This window comes from Pieris napi, chromosome 20 (assembly GCF_905475465.1).
Source record: "Pieris napi chromosome 20, ilPieNapi1.2, whole genome shotgun sequence".
NCBI classification, from domain to species: domain Eukaryota; kingdom Metazoa; phylum Arthropoda; class Insecta; order Lepidoptera; family Pieridae; genus Pieris; species Pieris napi.
In genome coordinates, this window is record NC_062253.1 from 8115716 (window position 1) to 8140881 (window position 25166).

Consider the following 25166-nt stretch of genomic DNA (forward strand, 5'->3'; position numbering starts at 1 on the left):
GGCTATTATTATTCTAACAGTTCATCGAACCGATCGATAAATGGAATTCCTTCTAGCTTTCCGTAACGTATCTAGGATCGAAATGTAAATAACTATACAAAAGATTCCGATTACTATTATGTACTTAAAATATGCCCTAATAAATTTCTCAAAAAAAACACAACCGACTCCAAAATGAGGTAAAAAGTATTAAAAAAAAATATTTCGTAATTGTTTTATTGGTCTAACGAGAATTAAATATTTTAAAGGTTTATTCATTTGTTTATGAAGATCTTATTACAGCATTTTTTCGAGGAACATATAAGCTTCCTTTGGTTTTTAAATGTTTAAAAAGATTTCTTATTTTTCCATAAATCAGTCGTTAGCTAATTAGCGCCGGTGCTCTGTAACTAGATAACGAAGTATTTGAATGCTATTTCGATATAGTTCCCTCAACATCCCTGATGCCGCAATCTTGGGATCGCGCAGTACGAAAACTCAACGTTGAAGCTAGTATGAACTTCGTAGACGTTCAGTTCTGTAGATAGACAATCAAACTTTAAATATGTCACGTACTCCAGTTAACGGCAGCTAATCTCTATTGAGATTGGCCATAATCACAAAATGCCGTATCGACTGCAGTATTATGCGAGCAGGCGCAGGACTTTATTATTCGAGGCACTCGGGTGGTCTAACACCGCAAAAAAAAAAAAAAAAAAAAAAAAAAAAAACCCAGCTTTAACGTGTGTGTTTTGGAAAGATTTAATCTTCAGTTATCTCGTGAATTCATATCACGCAGAGATTACACGCGACGTGGAGCAGCACCTTTAGACGAAAATATGTTTTATCTACAATATCTCCCATTACTTTTGCTTGTTATCATTTATTTGCTCCTATGGCCAGTGGGATAGGTCGACTTACGGTTCACCTTTGGTAGCACTCAAAGAACAGAAGCATCTGGCAGCACAGTTACACCTGTATACTTTATGGACTTCCTTTTTGGCGGGAAAAGGAGAGCCGCGCTTTTCAAATATTTTTATTAAAATTAAATTGTCTTTTTCAAGACAGAGTGCTTTTGGAGGAGAATAATGTCTTCAGAGAGTGATGGTGATGAAGACGGGTCTACAAAGTCACCCGTAGACTCGAAAAAGAGGCGATTACATAACTCTGTAAAATCGAACGATGTCGATAAGTATAAGCCTTACTCTAAACCCGATTATAAGCGATCCTACCCGGATAATAGTAACATAGAAGAGTTCCCTGTTTACGTACAGGGAATTAAACTGGAAGATAAGATAGGTAATAAAAATCCTTTGCATTTATCAAAAATTTTCAAAAACGTGAAGGGCATTAAGGAATGTCGTCGAGTTAATGCGGCCAAAATTATGCTGGTTTTCAAACAAGCTGCAGCTGCTAATGATTTTCTGAGTCACGTTAGCTTACGTGACAATAATATGAAAGCTTTTGTACCAGCCTCTTCGGTGGAGCGAGTGGGTAAAATTCGTTTTATCCCTAAAGAATGCAGTAACGCGGATTTATACCACAAATTAATGGCTGACTCTGAAATTGTTGGTGTTAGACGTTTTATGAAAAGAACTTGTGATGGTTTGGAACCCCTTACTACTATAAGCGTTACCTTTGTAGGTACTGTTCTCCCTCAGTATGTTTATTTAGACAACTGGCGTTACAAAGTTTTCACTTATATTCCTCCTCTCATGCAATGTTTTAAATGCATGAAATTTAGACACAGTGCCAAAGTATGTAGAAACAATCAGGTTTGTTCAAAGTGTTCAGGTGATCATTCCTATAAGGAATGCTCAGCTGAATTTTTAAAGTGTGTTAACTGTGGAGGAGACCACTTGGCAGTATCCAGGTTTTGTCCTCAAAAAGCAGCTCAGATTAAAAAACATGAAAATAATTATTCATCTAAAATGTATTCAACTGTATTATTGTCTAGTGATTTTCCTCAGTTACCTAGTGATAAATCAGTTGTAAAGTTGGCTCACAATAAATTAGCTTCACCTACTGTCCAACCTAAGAAAAAAAAGTTATCACAAAATTCATCAGATAGTTCAATTTCAGTCCAGTCTACTCCTCCTAATAGTGGTTCCTATGATCACCTCATTAAAGATGATCAGTTCTTGGGTAAAATTATTAAAACTTTAGTTATGTTAGGCAATTCTAATACAGCAAACACAACTGCACACATTAAGGATATATTAATACAAAACTTAACAAAATAATGGATTATTTACGATTAATGCAACATAACATACAGAGTATCAATAATAAAAAACCTCTTCTTAAATCTTTATTATATGATAATAAAATAGATGTGTGCTTGCTAAATGAAACTTGGTTAAAAGATTCTGGTCTGCCTTTTTATATGCCTGGTTATATATTTGTTGGAAAAAATGCTAAAAATAAGCATGGAGGTGTAGGTATTTTAATAAAAAATGATATTAAATTTAAGGTCTTAAAAACTACTTTCTATCAAAATATTCAATTTATAGCTATTTCTATAATAACAGGATGTGGTCCTGTCTCAGTGCTCTGTGTCTACTGTCCACCAAATAATAGCTCAATTAGTTTGATTAATTTGAGAAAGATTATTTTGCAATTACCCAAGCCTTGTCTTGTATCTGGTGATTTTAATGCTCATAATATAGCTTTTGGTTGTGATACTACCAATTCAAGAGGTCGTGAATTATTTGATATATTTGATGATGCTGATTTATGTATTTTAAATTCTGGTGACCCTACTACTATTTCTAGACCTGGTAATAATGCATCAGCCATTGATGTTACTTGTGTTAGCCCTGATATTGCACCACTTTGTGAGTGGTATGTCGGTGATGACTCTTTAGGGAGCTATCATTTACCTACTTTTGTTAACATCATTACCTCAACTCAAAAATATACAGTTCAAGAGTCTATACATAAGTATTTATATAATAAAACAAACTGGAATATGTACAATGATAAATCCAAAGATATATTTGATAAATTTTCTCCTTCAACAATTGATCCTTTAGTTCAATATGATGAATTTTCTAAATTACTACTTAGTTTAAAAGAAAACTGTGTTCCATTGTTAAAGCATAAATCTTCTAGTAAAAAGTCTGCTCCTCCAGCTCCTTGGTGGAATGATACTTGTGCCGAGGCTGTAACCAAATCAAGAGAAGCGTTAGCTAATTATAGACGTAATATGACAATGGACAATTATATAGAATATAAGAAAATAGATTCGAGGAAAAAAATTATTATAAAAATGGCTAAGAAAGACAGTTGGAAAAGTCTTTGTTCGTATTTTAATAGATTCACTCCAGTATCCAGAGTGTGGAATTTTATTAGAAGATTTAAGAGAATTAACATTAATAGAAATGTGTCCAAAAATGATGAGTGGATAACAAGTTTTTTAGAGAAGTTAGGGCAACCTAGTAATAACAACGATAATATTTCTGGTTTATTCGAATTTAATGATGGAAGTCAGTGGAGCAAGTTTCTACTTAACTCTTTTTGTTTTGAAGAACTTGACATGGCTTTGTCTTCAAGAAAGAATACAACTCCTGGTCTTGACGATATTCCTTATATTATGCTTCAAAATCTACATGTTTCTGTAAAACATATTCTACTTAATATTTTAAATTCGCTTTGGTCTCAGCAATTGATTCCAGAATCCTGGAGGTTGCAATGTGTCATACCAGTGTTAAAACCTGACAAACCCAATGATCATTTTAATTCGTACAGACCCATTTCTCTTACATCTTGTGTAGGGAAATTGTTTGAGCAAATGATTAAGATTAGACTGGACTATTTTGTTGAAAACCAGAAACTTATTCCTTCTTGTCAGTTTGGATTCAGAAAAGGCAAAAGTGCAGCAGAAAGTTTTATAGCTTACCTGTCTGATATGAAGAAGTGTTTGTTATCAGGTTCTACTGCAATTTGTGTTTTCCTTGATGTTCAGGGGGCATATGATAATGTAGATCTTCACCAATTAATTAAGGTGCTATATTCTTTGGGCTTCCCAGGAAAGCTTTTAAAATGGATTTTCCATATGTATTATGGTCGTTCTTTATACATTAAATACAATAATATTTTTCATGGTCCAAAATTAGCATTCAAGGGGTTGATGCAAGGGTCTTCTTTATCTCCAATCCTGTATAACCTTTATACTTCACAAATATATACATATGTGACTGAATCTGTAAAAATATTACAATTTGCTGATGACATCTTAATATATAGTGTAGGCAGTAATTTACAGGTTACTCAAGCAAAAGTTAATTCAGCTTTATGTCAACTTAACTACTATTATACTGAGTTACTTAAATTAAATATAAATAGTAGTAAAAGTTCAGTTTTAGCTTATGGTATTGATACTAATGTAAATGTTAAGTATAACAATAATTTAATCCCTCAAAATAGCGAAAAAAAGTTTCTTGGTGTAATTTTTGACACTAAATTAAAGTTTACCAAACACATTGACTATATTTGTAGTAGAGCTTTGAAAGGTATCAATATTTTGCGGTCCTTAGCAGGAACTTTTTGGGGTTCTGATCCAAAAATTCTTTGTTTATTATACAAAAGCTTAGTACGTAGTCATTTTGATTATAGTTGTCTGGCATATATGAATATTAGTCCTGTATTATTAAAAAAGCTTGATGTTATCCAAAATATTGCTCTTAGAATTGTTACTGGTGCAATGCGTACCACTCCTATCAATTCTATGGAGGTTGAGTCATGTGTAGAACCACTATGTATTCGGCGAGTATTAATTGCTGAAAAATTTTGCCTCAAAGTGATAACTTCTCAGAATGATGTTCTTCTTCCAAAACTTTCTTATTCTATAACTATCACTAATACACCAGATTTGCCTTCAAGTATAACAGCGACTAATATTCTCAATAACCAGATCCCTGAATTATTGGGAATTATGAGCTTTATGACTGATTTATCTGATAATATGTACAAATCTGAACTATGGCCTGTATATCTCTGTAAATATAAAGCTCTTATGTGTAAATTAAATATAGATATGTCCAGTGTAGTAGATAATATAGACTTTCTGGATTATTGCTGTACCAAGACTAACAGTTACAAAGTCTACACTGATGGGTCTAAATCTTCATCTACAGTGAAATCGGGTTACTATGATCCTCAGGCTAAAACCACAAAATGTTTTATGTTAAGTAATACTTGCAGCATATTTACGGCTGAAGCTTATGCTATCTATCAAGTTGTATTGTACTTACAAAGTTTACAAAATAACGATAACTACATGGAGTTCCTAATAATTTCAGATTCAAAAAGTGTGTTAATGGCTTTAGATAAATGTCATACTCATTATAGAAATAATTATTTATTGTATAAAATTAGAGAAGCATTGATATCTTTGGATACTCCAGTAACATTTAAATGGGTGCCCTCTCATAGGGGTATCAAGGGAAATGATATTGTAGATGGTATTGTCAATTCTAATTATGATGAGGATCATAGTATTACATGCAGAGTTCCTTTTACGGATTTTCTTTTCGACTTAAAAGAAAGAAGTCGCAAGTTATGGGAAAGCTATTGGAAATTATCCTCACAGCATAAAGGCAGTTGGTATGCAGAGATCCAAAAGGAACTCCCATGTAAACCTTGGTATGATAAATACAAAGGAGCCAATGAACGTAAATTTATAACCATTATTAATCGTTTGAGGTTTGGCCACTGTCAGACTCCAAGCCATTTATTTCGTTTTAAAATTATAAATAATAACAGATGTACATACTGTGGAGGAAATGATGCCGACTTATCCCACCTCATCTTGAGTTGCCCGACCTTTAAATTTCAACGATTAATACTAGTAACGGATATTATGAAGTTGATGGATTTTGATGAGAATAATCGGACTAAACTTGGAAATTCTTTAGCAAATAACCCGACAAGATCAGCTTTAGACTCATCAGTCACTGCAAATGGTAGTCATCAATGTCAACCATCACAAATAGAAATTCCCCGCCGTGTCCAAGATTTACTTAAATGTCCAGTTCTATTCAAAGCTATTTTCTATTATATAAAAAACACAGTTGAGAAAATTTAAAGCTCACCATTGTTTTATATTGATTGTATTTTATGTTAAGTTAGTATAGTTATTTGTGTAAGATATTTTGTTATACCTTTTTTTAAAGTGCCAATGGACTTTGTATCCGGCTAATAAATAAATTAAATAAAAAAAAAAAAAAATGTATACTTTATTCAAATCTATCAATTATTTATCAAACAACCTCAACCCTGAGACGTGCACTGGACTCACGGGTGTGTACCAACGCATTTTTCTAAATGCGCAATACACTCGCACGTACGGTGATGGAAAACATCGTGAGCAAACCAATATGCCTTAGATTGAAAAATTTACGACAAGTGTCAGGATGATCACCTATTAAGAAAAATTAATGATCACGAAACATTTAGAGATATATTATTCCCAGACCTAAAAGGTTATAATAATAATAATTTATTTATTGAAAGAATATGGTATAAAAATGTGTAAGGCAGAAAGAATATGCGAAATGCAATGACACGCAAATTTGTCTTTAAAGAAATTTTACATTTTACATTATCAGTCATATGAATTGGTCAATTCTTATATTATTTGTATCGTACGTATCATATCATACTTTATTAAATTTATATCAACTACAGTGTCTCACGCATATATCATTAATTGAATAGTACATTTTTCCCATGTAATACACCAAGTCGCTTTTTAAAGACTCTAGTCGGAAGATCTTTTAATTGTTTTGGTAAATTATTGTACGCGCTCCTTGTGTTACTCAGAGATAATTTAGAAATAATTGTTGAAAATTGCAAATTTTTCCCCTTCATAATATTAGTAAATAGAATATCAACACTCATCCAATTTTATAAACAACATATGAGGATACGAAACATTTACATCGGAAATAAATTATGTAGTAAGCCATTACGTAACTAATCATTTGATATCGAACAAATTGTAATTCCTTCAGGAATGAACAGATGGTAAGTGTAAAATTACATACTTTTCACTCAGTCACAACTTTCCATACGCTGTTATTGTATGACTTTTGTTATGATTTGAGGCTTAGCATGCCGCAAATCGATTCATACTGAGTAGTTTGATGTTATATTTTTTTTTATAATTCTTTGACGTTGGTAATAAGCTGTGTTATATTATTAATATAACTACGTGTCTACATTTGAAGACTCAATATATTGTTGACCAATCTCAAAAAAAGCTATCGATTCGTCTTTTGTTTTAGGTTCTCAACCCCAAATGTACATCACGCCTTCACTCATTAATAAGCTTATTAATTTCAAAGCCTTTATTTCAACGAATCCAAGAAAAATGTTACAAAAATATATATAGAAAAGGTCTTTAAGAAGGTTTTGTTGAAGATTATTAAATTAGTAAATATTAATTAAAACAATTATTGTGTGTACAAAAATGAGCATACAAAATTTGTAGACTTCGACAAAAAATTCTCAAGGACATATATAATATATATATATATTATTATGACGACTGTTGCCTAATAACTTATGTAACCTGTTTTTTGTATGTATGTAACGAAGTGTAAATATATATATAAATATTTTTCACATTTAACTTTAATTTAAGTAGAAAAAATGGTCACTAACAAGTAGATCACTTAATTATAATTATACTAAAACCTAGTAGGCTAAATGTATAATATTCTTTCTGCCATGTACCATATAGCCACACACAACACATATACTTGACACATTTATTCTGGACAGCCTTCTAACACAAGCCAATCGGGCTCTTTACCCCCATTTAACAAATTAACATTGCAATTAGCCCACAAACTCATCCAAAATATCTTGTCCTAGTTCTAGGGTTTCGGTCTATATTAGTCTCGTTCTGATGTCGCTCAATTTTCATTAATAAACTACCGGGTTAAGCGGTTTTCTGTGTTGCATCGTGCAGTACGAGAATAACTCGATTGTTATTCGATAAAACTTATATGGTAAAGCTTTCAAACAATTTTTATGTTTGAAATTCAAAAGTTGCACTTAAAAGAAATTTTTATCTAAATTTTAAATTACGATTGGCTTCCAGTAAAGCGCGCTTCTATTAAATATTTCACAAGTAACACTGAACTTTTCTATATAAGCTTTGAATTGAAAAAAATGCATTATCAACCGTCACTTCTTCCAATATTCTTTTCATACTCACAAGTTTTTTTTCTATTAAAATCAAAGTATGAAAAAAACAGTAATGTTTTACTTTTTACAAATAAAGCGAATACCCGTACTAGCGAATTTTCTTCTGTTACGAAACAAAACATGAAAAATCGATTTAAAAGGGTTAAAAATTATAACAAAAAATCGTACCATACATTCAATTACTACCGACCTTGTATTCCTAACCTGGTTCCTCATAACAAAAAAGGGCAATAGGTCCAAGGGTCAGCTAAGTGGCTGCGTCATTGTGCATAATTGGGGACGCAAGTGACAAGACCCCCAGTGGGGGACAGGCGTCGACGTGTCAAGCCGGGGCCTGCATAATAGATGCCGCTAGAGCGGATGGCACGGCCACTTAGCTGCTTTTGAATAATATATGCAGCCTCTGACTGTTTGCGATAGCTTGCTATTATAAAAGTTGTAAAGGTAATAAGTATTTATTTAAAATACCGTTATGTTAAAGGAGTTGTTTAGTTATTATGTATGATTCATGTATTGAGGAAAAATTTTGAAATGAGACGACAATGTTTATTACGAGATATGATCTCAAGAAAATAAAGTTCCGTCTTTTCGTTGAATCTACTAATTTGCAGGCATGGCCTAAAAATTAAGAAGGACATGGTTATAATCGCGTACGACTTCCGTCTTTTGTTTTGCAAAGCAATATTAATTTTTACCAGACCTATTTGCCCCAAAGAGCACTGTTGGCCTAGTAGCTTCAGAGTGCGACTCTCATCCCTGAAGTCGTTCGATTCCCGGCTGAGTACCAATGGACTGTTTGCGCGCATTTAACATTCGCTCGAACGTGTAGGATAATATCGTGAGGAAACCGGCTTGTCTTTGACCCAAATAGTAGACGGCGTGTGTCTAGCACAGGAAGCTGATCACCTACTTGCCTATTACATTAACAACTGATTATGAAATAGACACCAATTTATTTTTATTTTATTTATTTGCCCCAAAGAAAATGCCTATCATGAAACAGATTACGTATTATTTGCCCATTAAGGCGGATACTTAAAATAAAACGAGAATAGAAAATGTTTATTTAGTTTTGTATTTTATTCTAGTTAAATATCTTCAAAGTGAGTAGGTATTATGAAAGCTTTCTAATAGGTTAAAAGCTGTGTTTAAATTAAATTATATTTAAAGATTGCATTTGCTAAAGCTTGAGAGTCTTTAGAAATAAAAGCATTAGAAAAAGTGAGCGATAGTTTTAAAATTATAGTACTCAAAGCGTCTGAACTATAAGAAATATCTGTATTCCTAAAACTGATATATTTGCAAACCACAATTATCATTATTATACCTTCTAAACAGTATTTAAATATTTTTCACCGATAAACCGAATTTAGCGTTGAGAGAGATTTAAACAAATCTCAAACAACCTCGGAAGCTATTGACAGACAATATGGTGGATGTTTATGATCAGCTGTGTAGCATTTATTCCAATAGTTTTGATTATTTTTAATTGATGTGATTTAAAACTGAATACCGGAGATATATCTTTATAATATTTTTGTTAGAGAATGTGAATATTATTAAGTCAATTAAGGTCATATTGTGATACGATTTTAACCGTATTCAGATATATTTTTTAAATGTAAGGAATTATATTTATTAAACATTTCTTAGAGTAGTTTAGTTAACGTTACTATTGTTAGATAGTTATAGTAGACTACTTTTTTATTGGTATCGAGGATTATCGTTAATCTACTATTAGACATGAAGTACGGTCGTAATTTTTAAAAATGTCAATACCTACTTATATAACACGTAAAAACCTAGGCGCCATTAAAATCGATTATACCACAAAAAAGAAATAATAAATAGGATGCTGAAAACCGTAAAACATCATAATAGTAAACTGTTGAAGAATATTAAAAAGCCATAACTCTGCGCAAGCGCAGGTGTCTTGCCGGAAACGGCTGAAACTTAGGAAGAGGGGGACTCATGTGACGGGAGAGGGTTTCCGTTGACATTCTTAATTCAAATTTATACTTCTGTAACGAGCTAAAAATCAAGTTATGCTTTGAATTTTATTGATATAGTTCTATGGTGTATTTATAGTTTTGTCACGTTTATTTAGAGAAACACGAGATTTATAAAGAAGCATTTAAAAGCAATATGAAATAGAAAGTATATGGCTGTAAGTATAGAAAAAATATTAATAATTGCCTAAGACCCAAAAAGTCGACGGCGTGTGTCAGGCACAGATGATCACCTATTGGACATATGAGCATGAAACAGATAAAGAAATCTGAGGCCCTGACCTAAAAATCTTATAATGCCATTGACTTATTATTTATTTGGTAATTGAAAAATATTTATAATTAATCACAAAAAAATGTTAATATCTGTCAATTAATTAATGCATTTGTTTGTCATTACGTAGTATGAAATCATTTCCTGGCTATCTATCTATGAAGTAATAATAAGATGAGTTTTATGATATGTTAATTTATGTTTAAATTAAATTAAATATATGGCAATACTTACACTTTTATCTAATGTGAGAAATCGCCAGAATCAACCTTGTCTAGATTGAAAATTAATTTCAGTTATGCCTGAACAAAACAATGTAGGTATAATTAGCTAATGTTTGCATGGTCTATTATTAACTGAATAATAACATGGTTTGTAAACGGTTTATGCTTATGACTTGTTATTACTTTAATCATTTATGTAGTCAAAGCTCTGCAGTTCCGACAGATGTAAAAAGGATAGGAAACAAAATTTTGATAGAAAGTTGAGTCTACATTTGGACTTAATATCGAAAATAGGCTAAGAATACCAGTTTTAGAGTTGAATCGTTTTCACAAAATATAACCTATATTTACATTTAGATTAATTGTGTATTTATTTAATATTACCTTGATTAATGACAAGGTTCCTAAAAAAATCTGAAAACGCTGAATTTTATTTGAATATCTAGTACTATAGGCCGCTACACATGTGGTCGTGGGCAGTTGCTTATTAATTCCTATACATGATACAATGGTAAGAAATAAATCGATTTCAAATTATATCTTTGTTGCAAACACAGGTGTGAGATCGCGCTATGAAACGTCTCTGAAAAAATCCCCTGTGCTAACTGAACATCTGCGCAGGCGCAGTAATGTCAGGGGAGGGTTAATTATTATTTAATACACTCCCCGTGAAAATGGATTTCACGTGTGTTTCAATCTGTCACCGGGTGTATAAATACTATTAGTTTTATTACGTATAAACATATTTATACAGATAGTTAACGAAACTTAGATATTATATTCCTATATAGATTTCATTATTGAATGTTATTAGTCTCCATTATTAAGGAAATCCGTTATTATAATTTTATGAAACCACGTAGAATATAACAATTTATTTCCATCTGAAAATACTTTTTTCTTTTTATTCCCTTGTAAACTGTTAAATGTTTTTGATTTTGGCAGTATAGGATATAAAATATTACACTTTTACTAAAATGTCCATAGTATTAATAATTTAGAACATATCCTCACAATATAAAGTGAGAAATATAAGAAAAACAAAATTTCACGATCTATAAAATCAGGTACCATAACTGTCATAGAAATATGCATTCTTTTTTTAAATATACAACAAATTTCCATAATAAATTACAGATAATATCAAAGAAATGAACTTTCAGTTTGAATTCAAAATTCGAAACGGATGCAATTAGGGTAACACACGGTAAAGCGGCGGGTCAACGACCGACTTTTTTCTGCCCACCGGCTGGGCGCGCTTCCTGTCACAATTTGTCTCATTTTTTTTAAACACCGTTACAGAACATGTTTCTTTTCTTTGGTGTCTAATTACTTTAAAAACTATTGTTCTTATATTTTGTGTACTTTGTAAAAAAAACTTTTTATTTATACATTTGTCTTCACTAATTCATCATGGAACTTAACGATCTAGCCTATCTGAAGACTAATGAGTACATAATTTAAGTAAACTAATTTACTAATAAGATATTTAACATAAAAAACTGTCCAATAATACTACTTACAGTCTCTATTAAGGGGAAAACACTGTTCTTGTATTCTATTTTTACACTTACCACTGCCTTGCGATTCTGTAACTCACTTTTCGAACTGTCACGGCGGTTTTCGCAGCGGCGGCTGATAAGCAGGGAGCTTGTAGTTTATTGTTTATCAGAATGCTAAATCGTAAAATGACTGCTTCACGACTGATTTGAGCGCAACCGCCGCTGCGAAAACCGCTGTGACAGTTCGAAAAGTGAGTTACAGAATCGCAAGGCTGTTTAGCACTAACGACTAACGTACACTAACACTAATTGACTAATTAAAATCACAATACATTATGAACACACAATTGAAATGTCTTTTGTCATTCTACTTAATAAGCTAACAACCCTAATTTATTATTTATGAACGATATAATGGCGATCACCACTGATTTCTAAACCAGATACCCAGTAGTCTACATAACAATGTTAATACAAATATATACCTGACCCACACAATATACAACCATTATCGCTACCTGTAGTTGCTAATTCAAATTGACATGACCAGACGAAAATATCTCCGTCTGCCTCCCTGGGAGGGTCCCCCCCCTCAATGCACTTCTCATGTCATAGTGGTTCTGACGCCTCTCATAAACTTGATGGTTTATAAATGAGTTGGAATTTCATCTGCATTTATTCGTTGGATGTAATATGATTTTAATGGTGATCTCATGTAGACTGAAAATTTGCATAATGATTTTAGCTATTTTATTTTGAATATTTTTCAGGGATTTTTATGTAAAGGCAACTGGGCTCATCTGATGGTAAGTGATAGTCTATGGATACTCACATTGCAGAAGGCTCGCAATTGCGTTGCCGGACTTTTAAGAATTGGTACACTGTAGGACCCTAAGTCGAATTGGTTCGGAAATACTTCAAAGGGAAGTTTAAATATTTTTTAGGGATTTTTTATGTATAGGCAAATGGGCAGTAGGCTCATCTGATGGTAAGTGATAGCCTATGGATACTCTCATTGCAGAAGGCTCGCAAATGCGTTGTCGGTCTTTTAAGAATTGGTATACTGTAGGACCCTAAGTCAAATTGGTTCGGAAATACTTCAAAGGGCAGTTTTTAACTTACTAAACATTTTTTTTATCTCAAGACTGTGGCATTTCTATCGTTCTATTATATGAAGTCAGTTCATATTATTTAAAGACAAAAGCAAAATTTCATAGTTGATCTCAAAGTATTTTATTGTTACCAATAATACTTAATTACTTGTACGATAAAAAATATTAAATTAATTTAAATGACATTTTAAATTATTATTTATTTAAAGGATATAAGAGTACTATTGATATATCGTTTAGTTTTTGTAATTTTAATTGTTTTGTTTAATATTTGTATTATCTCTTCGTGTATGTCATGTTTGCCTATAAGTGCCAGTCACATGTATATTGTGGTTCTTATACCAATGTATCAGTGTGCCGAGCGTTGAATAGCTTTTATCAATAAAATAATATTTACAGACTCTCTTAAATAAATAATTAATTTGAAATGAATTATTATAACACTAAATAAATTAAGTATACATAAAAAACAACTTTGAGATCAACTCTGTAATTTTGCTATACAGATTTACAAAAAACTAATATTCTCTAGATCTGCGCGTAGCATTGCAATGGCGCCTACGAGCGCGTTCAACTGCTAAACTCGTAGCGCCACCTTGCACGACGCAATTCAGTGCTTTCAATGTATAAATAATCATTTACCAATACGTCGGAAAACACGCAAACCACTGGCGTACTACGATATTTCAGGAAGGTGTTCCCCCGTCCGTCAGACGCAGCACATCCTATTTATAAGCGTCTATGTATAATTCACTAAAAGTTAACACCACAACACACGTAACGAATATAAACTCGGAAAAGCCTCTATTAATAATCGACCGACTGACTTTGCTACCAAAAATAATAGTCTAATTGTGAAAAGTTTATGCACGATGGGTCGTGGACCGGGCTATCTTCGGGCTGCTATACTTAGTGGCGTACGCAGCCAGCCAGATGGTAAAATTAGTGCTGCTCTCGAGACGCTGTCTGTTGCTGATCATGACGCCATCCATTCAGCACGCCAGAACGGTGACGACGCAACACCAACTGCCAAACTTATTGAACGATTGCCCCTTGTCGAAGCAATGGGGTTTTGGTGATAATAGTATTGAATGTCGACATTCTAGGATGCTTTAAACTAATAAAAATAACTAAACAATCACGTTCTACGTCTATTTACTATGAGCAGAAGGAACTTCTAATAAATAAGAGATAATGGTTTATTATGATTCTGCCCTTTTAAAGTAAGGTGCTCCGATATGTTTATTATTATTTGATCTGATATTTAACCATACTATTATTATTATTATTTTAAAGTCTGACTCATATTGTCTGAAGTTATTTAAGCAGCATAGGTGAAACGGGACACACAAAGCTGTGACCTAAAAAATAAATTGTCTTTAAAAAAATATTTGGCCATATAAAAAGTTAAACGTACAAACGCGTGAACTAATTGGGAAATTGGTGGCTTAAAATTTTTAGGCTTAGCTGAATTCCTTTGACCCTTAAATGTGTTGAAGCGGCAATTCAAAGGGGTACTCTGGGTCCTTCGTTCGGACATTGAGCTTTGTAAGAACCAATTTTCTAAAGGAAATCACGCATATTAATTTCACGCCTACTGCCGTTACACAACAACAACAAAAACCAATCCCACCCTTGTTCTTAGCCTGATATCTTTATCTGTTGATAATTTCTCAATAGGCAGGATCAGTACAATACCTGACTCGCATTTTTTTTTCTTTTTTTTGTATCGCACACACTGTTTTGTTGTGTTTTTTTAAATATTTTTATTACTCTTTACTTTTTTAGTATAGTAGTTTATTCTAAGAGTACATTGTCTTCACATATAATTATTTAACAAATGTAACAAAATATTGTAAACCTATTTTAAAAGACTAAGTGTGGAGTTTCTTGCCAATTCTTCTCCACACGAAACTACCTTTTGGAATGGGCAACTAGAATCTTCTTTATATATATTTTTTTGACGTTCAAAAGTGCCATTTTAGATGGTCTAATTGAAATAAATGATTTGACTTTGACTTTGCAGGTTTTTGTGTCAGTGCAGGTTTCGTCACGATTTCCTTCACCGTACGTTTAAGTTTTAAATGCGAACATAGAAATAAAATAACAAACACCACCTCATAATTGAGAGTGCGTACCTTTAGGCCTTATGCTTTTCATTAAACAATCTATACTAATTGTATTGAACTGAAGCGTGTCTTTATTGGATTCTATTAAAGAATTACCGGTTGAAAATTATTTTTCTCATGTCTAGTCCTTGTTGTATAATGTATATAAATAAAAAGAGTGGCGGAGAGTTTATTGTCAGTTCTTCTCATCCGTTCTACGGAATAGATTTATTAACTGGCAGTAAATTTAAAATTAGAAGCATTTAATATGTATTTTGACGTTCATTAGTGTACATTGTGTTACCTAAATGAATAAATGACCTTTTTTGAATAAAACTTGATGCAAAGATTGAGTTTACGCGACTAAACCCGTGATTCAATTATATTCACATAAGTATAAGTTGCAATAATAGTTTTATTACATCAACTTACTTTGTAATTATTAAATTAAAAAAATATCGCAGCGATAAGTTTCTCTCTAAGCTGTTAAAAATAATTAAATGCTTCTACGATAATTGTTTTAAATAAGGAAAATAAATTGTAAGAAGGTAATTGGTTTCTATACGCGTTAATGTGAATGTTTCTAGGACGAAACAAATTGTTGTTTGTTTTACTATAAATAATAGAATATTTTAAAGTATCCAGTTTCATTTGTTTTCTCTAGAATAAATCATGTAATAATTTGTATTGACTTTTTGTTGAGGCCAACTTTTTTTTAAAATTGATTCTTTAGTTTATTTGAAACTTTAGAAGAATAATTTTTAAATAATAAAGAGTAGTGTTGTTTTGTATATTTTAGAATATACGTAAATTCACTAACATACTATCATTATTTTTTAACACAAGTAACTTTAATAATATTTCATTTAACAGTTTGCAGTTATGCTTAGCAATAAACAGAAGTACATCGTGCAATCATACGTTCTTATAGCACTATATCAAAATGTCGACGAAAACATTTAATATGTTTTACATGTAAATAATATAGCAATTTTTAGTCTTTAATTATAAAATAATGAATATTGGTTAACGCGAATATCCATTAAATAAATTTACTACCAGCCTATTCTGCGCTTGATACTTTAGTATGAACAATTTTGTTAAATAGTATTATAATGGAAATAAATGAAACTCAGGCTTAATATAGCGTGTAGGCATTTTTTGATCCAATATTTTTTATTTATCTTTACAAACATTTAAAACTGTCCTCTTTATAATATTAGTATAGATCAGAATAACTCGACTCGACAATTCAAGTGCAATAATATACTCGCTGACCACGTTAATGAAGTTTTATTTAAATAAAAATAAAAATCATGTTATTTGACGCAAAAACAATGGTACTTTTGTTTATAACTGTTGCTCTCAGTCATTGAGGGCGAATCAAAGTAGTATTTTACTCATAGTTCTTGGCATACATACTTGAAAAGCGTGTGTAAGTTCTAGAGAGTTCTAAATCTATATTCATAAGCGTCATATAATATGTAGGGGAAATTATGGGCATTAAGAAAACGTTTATTACAGACAAACATTTTTGTCAAGCGTACTAAGAAGCTATTTTGGCAAGCTCACTGGTAAGGTTTCCGTGAGATATATGGTAACATTTGTCTTGATTGAAGGATATATACGATCTTTTGTTGACGATTTTGCTTTTTGATACGCACAACAAAGCGATTGTAAAATAAAAATTTGTATTGTATTTTCAGCTTTATTCTGGGATATGTATAGAAATACATATTTAACAAAAAATAGAAGACACAGACAAATACTGTACAATAAATAAAATAGCTTATTATCCATTGTTTATATTTTTGTATAATTATCCATGGTTCTCTGGGAAATAGGAATTAAAGCGAAAACATTAGTGTTCGCCAAACAAAACGGGCCATCGCAGTCTTTTGTTTTTCAACTTTATTTATTTAAAACTAAAACAAACAAATAAATACAAACTTATATAAAGTCTGAAACCCACGCATTATTTAGATATTATTTTATTGAATGTTAAAATGACATGTTGCTACCGGCGTTGGCTACGCGACGAAGCGATCCTTGGACATAAGCCAACATCTGAACGTCTATTCGTTATGTGATTTATAATGTCACTGTACAGTCTAAGAACCGAAAAAATAAACTAATTATTTACAATAATTTTATTCACTGAAAGACCTGAACTTTGTACCGGCGTTTTTATTTTACGTTAGATACCACAATTTCTCTTAATGATTTTTTATCGTGATTTTGTTGATTTTTAAAGAAATATTAGAGACATACCCGCATATGGTACTCTACATACTTTATTAAGGAAATAGTGTCCACTAATTCTAAAATTAAAATCTTGACATTTCATAGAACAGAGACGACTTTTTCAGGATTTCATAAGCACTACACTTACTGAAACTTTTCTGAAAGCTATAATTATACTCGTATATCATTATAGCCAAATTTACTCAGCGAAATCACAATAATAAAGGACAAGAGTGCCGATTATTACTTTGAAAACATTTCTCGAAAATACGTAATTCAAAAAGTACTCTTGTAATGAAATAATGCTAATCAATGGGCCATTTATGGCGAATTAACAAATATTTGAGTACGTTTAAAAGCGCTTCAAGTAATCCGAAAACTTTAAAGATGTGTGTCCCCAGTGTCTAATCAACTGCCGATCTAATCAAATGTGACTGAATGTCCATGGAGCAAGGGGGTGGGAATAATTGGATACATAGACGTGATATCATGAAGCATCATGTCCCATGTCATCGCGTACTGGACTGGATTCTTGACCAACCAGAATAAAACAGAACGCACCGTTTTCCATTTCCCTTAATACCAAATACCAATTTTTTTAATGGTTGGTGACAATGTCATTAGGTCTCGTATAATGAAATAAGTAAATAAAAGAAAACACTTCACCAAAAAATTGTTAAGCAATGTTCTAAGCAAAAGTCTATTGAAATTATTCCTTAGTGTGAATTGTTATACATTTCATTGCATTGTTATACACTTCGATTTTCCTTCGTAGCATTTATTACTTATTCAAGTACTGCTTCGGGCGTACAACTTGTTTGTCAGCTCTTCCCCTCTGTGACAGACTTTGATAGTTCAGTTTCTATTCAGTGCATTTCAATGGTGATTTGCTAGTCTGTTGCATTATTGTTAGAATACACGAGTGCACTTTCTGAACTAAAAACTTCTTTGATTCTATGAAAGTTTTCTCTCTCAGTCTTAAATATAATACGATATATTGTTTTCTTAAACGCGTAACAATACTTTCTGTACGCGACTAAGTTGTTTAGGTAACTAATAAACTATTTAAAAATGGATTTAATTCAATTTATAAAACATAGCAACCAGTGTTACCATGTTTACAATGTTTTGATCTTGAAGTGGTTGTAATCTTTTTTCGCGTTTCATAGAGTCAGTAAGTTCTAAGCATTATTTTCAGTGACTAAAATAGCGTTATTATACCGTAGAAAATCGTGATGGTAATTAACGGTAGGTGCAGCCTAATCTCTCGTCACAGTAAACGGCTCATTAACGACCACCATCAAAATCGGGAATGTAGACCGGAGGCGACGACCAGGAACATAGAATAATGGACAGATGCTACTTGAAAAGACATCAAAATCTTTAATATATCGAGTTTCAAAAGAGTACTTGAACAAGAACTCAATTAAAATAAAACCTATACGATTTTAACACGAAGTTCTTGCATAAATCGGTGTTTAGTAGGAACTACGCGTTTTTATTAATTTATGACGTTTTAATGTACTCGCGTAATTTGTGACGATACTAGAGTTCTAGAGTATAACTTACAACAAATTATACTACATTAGGTCCAATTTTGTACATTGTAAATCAATTTAAAATATCTATTCATTTAACATAGTGTACATATACCGACGTCAATAAAAAGAAAAGACAGGAAAGTTACATGTTATGTTATTAAACCGTTATTAAACACTTTTGAAACTTTATATATTTTTTTATTACACACATAAGAAAACAATTTTGAAATAGCATAACAATTATCTCTCAATTCGTAATTTCTACGTGGCGATAAGCGATATTTTTTTTAAATATATACCTGAATATATTTATACACTATTTTCTGTTATATATCATGAAATCTGGTTCTTAAAATAATGCTTATACTGTATGCTAAGAATATTTATTTTATCATTTACAAAGGATAATATAATTACGAATAATCGAAACTCTTAAAACCATATCTGAATAATCACTGTTAGCTTTAGGGCGGGAGCGTAGCGCGCTGAAAATAGCCCGCACGTGCCATCCGCTGCCCAAGCGCAAGAAAATGGCCGCCGTCTGAGCATGTGTGCGTTGATTTATGCAACCGTACCGACCGCTCATATATAAACAGCCACGCTAAAAACACTCCTATTTCGAACTACACAAGGTATATAGTCTTCTGCCCATTTTTAACCCAAACAAAACAAGGTAACGTATTACAGGTACAAACGATTTTAGACTTTAACTCAAAAGGTATAGGATAACATTTCCTATGATTGTATATGTACTTTAGTAGTCGTGTAGATTACAATGGTGAAAAATCTTATATGGCTGCTTCAAGTTTTGTATTGTAACTATGGAAAAACTTGGAGTTTTATAAATTGGTATTTTCTTAGAAGTTTACACAACCTTGTCTCGTTATTTCGAAATACGAAATTGTTAAAATGGCTTCACGGAGCCATAACAGCCAACTTTGAGGCTTTTGTTTAAACTACCCTCAAATGGAAATGGCGTCGGACGGAAAATTGTGCTGGTGAAAAGTTGTGGTGACAACAAAACTTCAGTGAAAAAGTGCAGATAATAATCGATTTTATGCAAAATGATGGGATTAGTGACGGGAATAGACGGGTAGGTAGACATGGAAAACAATTCCTGTTATTTTGAGTCACTTTCACACATGTCTTCAATACGCAAATTCTGATTCATACAAATTAATGCTGTGGCATTAAAATATTTTTACAGATGGATATAATTTTTTATTCGTACATTTTGCATCTGTTACTTATTATCTTTTACCCATTGTTTTAACAGCTTAAAGTAAATATATATCTGTTGTCTTATAATGAGAAGAATATTGAAATTAACAAAAATTAAAATTGAATAGACTCCTTAAACGTAATGTATTTTGTTTGTTGCAATAAATTTAAATAAAATTTACACATATGCTTCTTTTTGGCATATTTTGGCCTATGCTCATTCCTTCGTGCTTACTCTTTCAAAGGCTGTGGAACTGCCTTTGAAGGAAACGGTCCCGTAAGCTCATTTTCATCCCCATCTACAGTCCCCATAGATGAATTAGAATTGTGGGATCTAATAATTAGTGGTCAGAACAAAGTAATTTGCGGTAAACAATTGCGTTATGACAATAAAGAGATATATATAGGATGTAATGAGCAGTATTGGCCTAGTAACCTCAGCGTGCTCGTCGTCGAGCTTGTAGGTTCGATCCCCGGCTGTATACCAATGGAATTTCTGTCTATGTGCGCATTTAACATTCGCTCGAACGGTGGAGGAAAACATCGTGAGGAAACCGGCTTGTCTTAGACGCAAGGTCGTGTGTCACGTACAGGAGGCTGATCACCTACTTGCCTATTAGATCAATACAAGTATATAAGTATACAAATGATCACGAATCAGATACAACAATCTGAGGCCCAGACCTAAATAGGTTTATTTTTTATACCGAATGTAATATTATATATAAGTTTGCCGCTTCCTGTTATTATTTAGAAGCAACTATAAATATAAATAATGTGTAAACTTTGAGAACGAATTATGTATTATGTAATCCTGAAGTGCATACCAATGGACTCCAGCTTTACGCTGGATTTGGTTTTACATAATAACTACAACTATAACAAACAACTATTTCGTCTTTTTCTCCTAAATTGTATTTACTTTGTGATAAAAAGAGACAGGTGACCACTTTAGTTAAGACAAGGTAATTTGTCTTATTTATTATTATGAATGCGTGGCTTATTTTGATCGAAGGGGTTGAGAATATACAAATAAAGAAGGAATGATGGCACGTTGAGACTGGTCAATGTGATTGTGTCGCGAGAAGATTGGAGCTGTTGACTTCTGGCCGCTTGTTACCAATTATAGGCCGCAGAATCTTTTTAATAACACTTTGCAGGTGTACGCTACGTTAAACCAATCACCTGCCCATTGTCCCAGGCCCACATCTGGCGCATGCTCCGTGCATGCGTCGCGCGCGCATCTATATTTAGATCTCGACTCCCGCCGACTGGAGATTTCCAACATTCTTCCCTTTCATTATCGTTTTTCTCGACGACTGAATGATTACAGTTTCATTTAGTCTTTTTTATTTACTTGAAAATTAACGACTTTTGTGTTTTAGTTTTACTTTCGAAATGTCATTGTTGACAGACTTGAGTTAATGATTAAGTTTTATAAATTGTCTATTGCTAAATTATTTAGAATTTAAGTATATGAAGACAAAAAAATAATAACATCAAAATTACTAGACTTTATTATTGCCAATAATGAAACAACAAATAATGAAACATAATACATATATGTGAAACAAGCGCTTTTTTATAGCTTATAATATAGCATAAAGCAATAGTATATGTGTAAATCATTAATAATTCTATTGCCTTCTTTGACAATTCAAAACATGGTTCGCCGAAATAAAATGAATTAAATTTTTTTTATTAAATTAATCATCAGAAGATTAGATATCAATTAAGAATTTATTAAAAGATAGCAAAAAATTTAACTTGCTCATTATAGGTGTCTACTTAGCATTATCAGAAAAGACTTTAGCAAAGAAAAAAAATCCGTAAATCACTCCATCGACTCGCCCTAACAATAACATCCTAGCCAATAATTGCGTCCAAGCAAAACATTAAACACGTAACATTACGGCAACACGTTTCCACGTTTCATATTAAAATCACGGGAAAATGACACTTCTACAGTCAACAACAATAAACATTTTTGCGTGCAATAAAATGTGATTTATGTAGTTTTCGATAGTGAAATTGTACAACACGTGCGCCGTGCGCAAAGTAAGATGAGATCCTTTGGCAGCTGCGTCGGAGTGACGCGCGTGACTCACTTGAGAAGTACAACGTTGATTCATAAAAAAAATAGTTTTTGAAGTTATACTTCTTTAGGCGCGTTATGAAAAATTGATGAGAGTGAAATTTTACGATGCGCGCGCACCGTGACACAAAATTAACAGAATGAAGTTGCCAACGGAAGATGCTACGGCATTGGAGATAATTTAAAAACAACATGCGAATGATGATAAAATTTATGTTACACTTAATGTAAGAGAATAATAATATATTTATTTTTTTAATTTTTCAAATGTAAACTGAAATTTATTGACTATAATGACTCCTTTTCCAGTCTTTGATTATTTAATTGTAATTAATTATTTGCATGCAATCAAAAATTATTTTTAATAATGCCAAAGAAGTATAACTTCTTACGCGCGCACATAAGTACACGCACCCTTTTTTTTTATAAGGAACAGACAAGTGGACTCCATGCCATTTAGGTATGGTACTTAAATTCTTCATAATTAAAATCCAATTTACGGAATTAAGCTTCGCTTTTATTGAAGCACCAAGAAGACCAAAAAAGGCCGGCAACGCACTTGCGAGCCTTCTGGCAATGAGAGTGTCCATGAGGTATCACTTAACATCAGGTGAGCCTCCTGCCCGTTTGCATCCTCTTAGATAAAAAAAACCCAGCCATTGTAAAACATTTAATAATTTTATTTTTAACATTGTAAACTTAAATATTATCTAAATATTCTCAAACCTTGTTTCATACGTCTGCTGTGAGCTCACGGATTTTTCTTCATCCCCTTCCCTTTTAAATATTACAATGAAAGAACACTCAAGAGAATCAATGGAGCAGAGGAAGATCTCTTCTCTAAGCCCCGTCGGGGTGTTATTCACCTCATGCTAGCTATTATGCTTAACTCGAATTATAAGTTTAAACACAGAATTTATTATAGACTTTTAGAAGTATTATTTACTTTATTTTCCAAGTAAAAATTACTATACGTTTTTTGGCTCTGCAGTCATGTTTCAGGTAATTAAATAAAATAAATTGTTCGTACAGAAGTTACAACACTTCATTTCTTGTTGTTACCGACTACTAACCGATACGTGGTAGGTACTTTATGATTGAGGTGTCAAATGCTTTTATATTTTAAATCGTAAATAATATTTACCGTATATAATTAATATTAATATTGTCATGTTTAAAACAGCTGTCGTCTCGATGTGCATAGAGCCAAATCCCTTGTATTTACAAATTGACTTATTTATCGTTTCAATATTGGCAAAGTTCATTCCTTACGTATCCAGCACGAGTATCTGATATTCCCGGTGGAAAAATTTAAAGGAATTTTATTAATTATGACACTGATTTAATAAGAAATTTAATTAAGAGAACAAAGATTATTTTACAATAGAGTAAGTTTTGATAGTTTGCATATAATCTATGAAATTCTTTGTAAAGTATGGTTTTAATCCTTTTTGTGTGTATCATACATACTACATACATAATAAAAAAATTAAAATGAATATATATTTAATATTTATTTATCTATTGTTTATTTTTTATTAGCATAAGCCTTATATATTATTCTTAAACATGTCATTTCCCTGGTCAACAAAAATGAGATTTAATGACCTCAAATACATTGGACGTGTACGCAGAATCACGTTACTTTAACTGATAGTTTACGAGCGGTACTAAAGTGTTGAAAATTCTAAAAGGAATCGTATTAAATTGATATAAAAAAACATATTCCATATATTGTGCTTCGAAGTCTCAAGTTTTTTTTAAATAAATTTTTAGATACTTGTCTTTACTTCAAGCCTTGTATTCACATAAAATATAATTTATTAAGCTCTTTGAGTAATTAATTACTTTAATCCTGACTTGTCGAGAGTAATGAGTTTATTTCAAGATCACACTGATTTCGATGTAATTATAGTAATCAATTTAAACAGATAATTAACTCATTTACAACATACAAATTACCTTACGGAACATCTTTTTGCGTCTATTGTAGAACTGTAGTATTGTTTTGTAGAAATTATTTTTGTAATTGTCATGAGTTAACGAAGAAACTTTTATAGTATATTGCTTGCGGTTTCGGTAAATCAGTCAAGCAAAATAGCGGCACTTACCATCCTTTTCTCGAAACAGGCCATTTTCGACCCGCCCGCACTTCGTTGTGGACAAAACTGGAAGCCTCTTCATTATCCAAGCAGGCATTCAATTGGAATCATATTAAATATCAATAAACAACTCCTTAGATCTCTCTATTGTATCATCGTTCTACAAAACGGACTCCTATGCATCATAATTTTTCCGTACAAGAGTTCAAGAGTTCTAATGGAGTACATAGCACGCCTCTCTAAGAGTCATAAATTAATGTTTTCACTCATCGTTCGAGTGTTGTAGTATGTATGTAGTGAGGACAGTTTCCGACCTTAGACACATCTTTAGTGCGTTGTGTGTGAAGTCCTAACTAGACAGCCTAGCGCCTTCCAGAAGCTCAGAAGTTATCAGGGCACTTCGCTGCGAGCGACCTCACTGTTCCGAGGGTTTCTATTCGTTGGTTAGCAACACCACGCATTCCAGGACTACGTGGCTATCCGAGTGTTAATGACGACTATGATATGGGCGTAAGTAAATTACCTAAAAGCTATTCCT

At 32.2% G+C, this 25166-nt stretch overlaps 1 protein-coding gene across 1 annotated transcript; it reads left to right on the top strand.

The window, feature by feature from the left end:
• The first annotated feature begins 1029 nt into the window (after positions 1–1029).
• LOC125059632 lies at positions 1030–3281 on the top strand. Its single transcript, XM_047664138.1, has one exon. The coding sequence runs from the start codon at positions 1068–1070 to the stop codon at positions 2220–2222; it is 1155 nt and encodes a 384-aa protein (XP_047520094.1). The 5' UTR covers positions 1030–1067; the 3' UTR covers positions 2223–3281.
• The last annotated feature ends 21885 nt before the right edge of the window (positions 3282–25166 follow it).

Excerpts from the sequence above, each read along its gene's own strand:
- LOC125059632 (XM_047664138.1), top strand. The coding sequence starts at position 1,068 with ATGTCTTCAGAGAGTGATGGTGATGAAGACGGGTCTACAAAGTCACCC.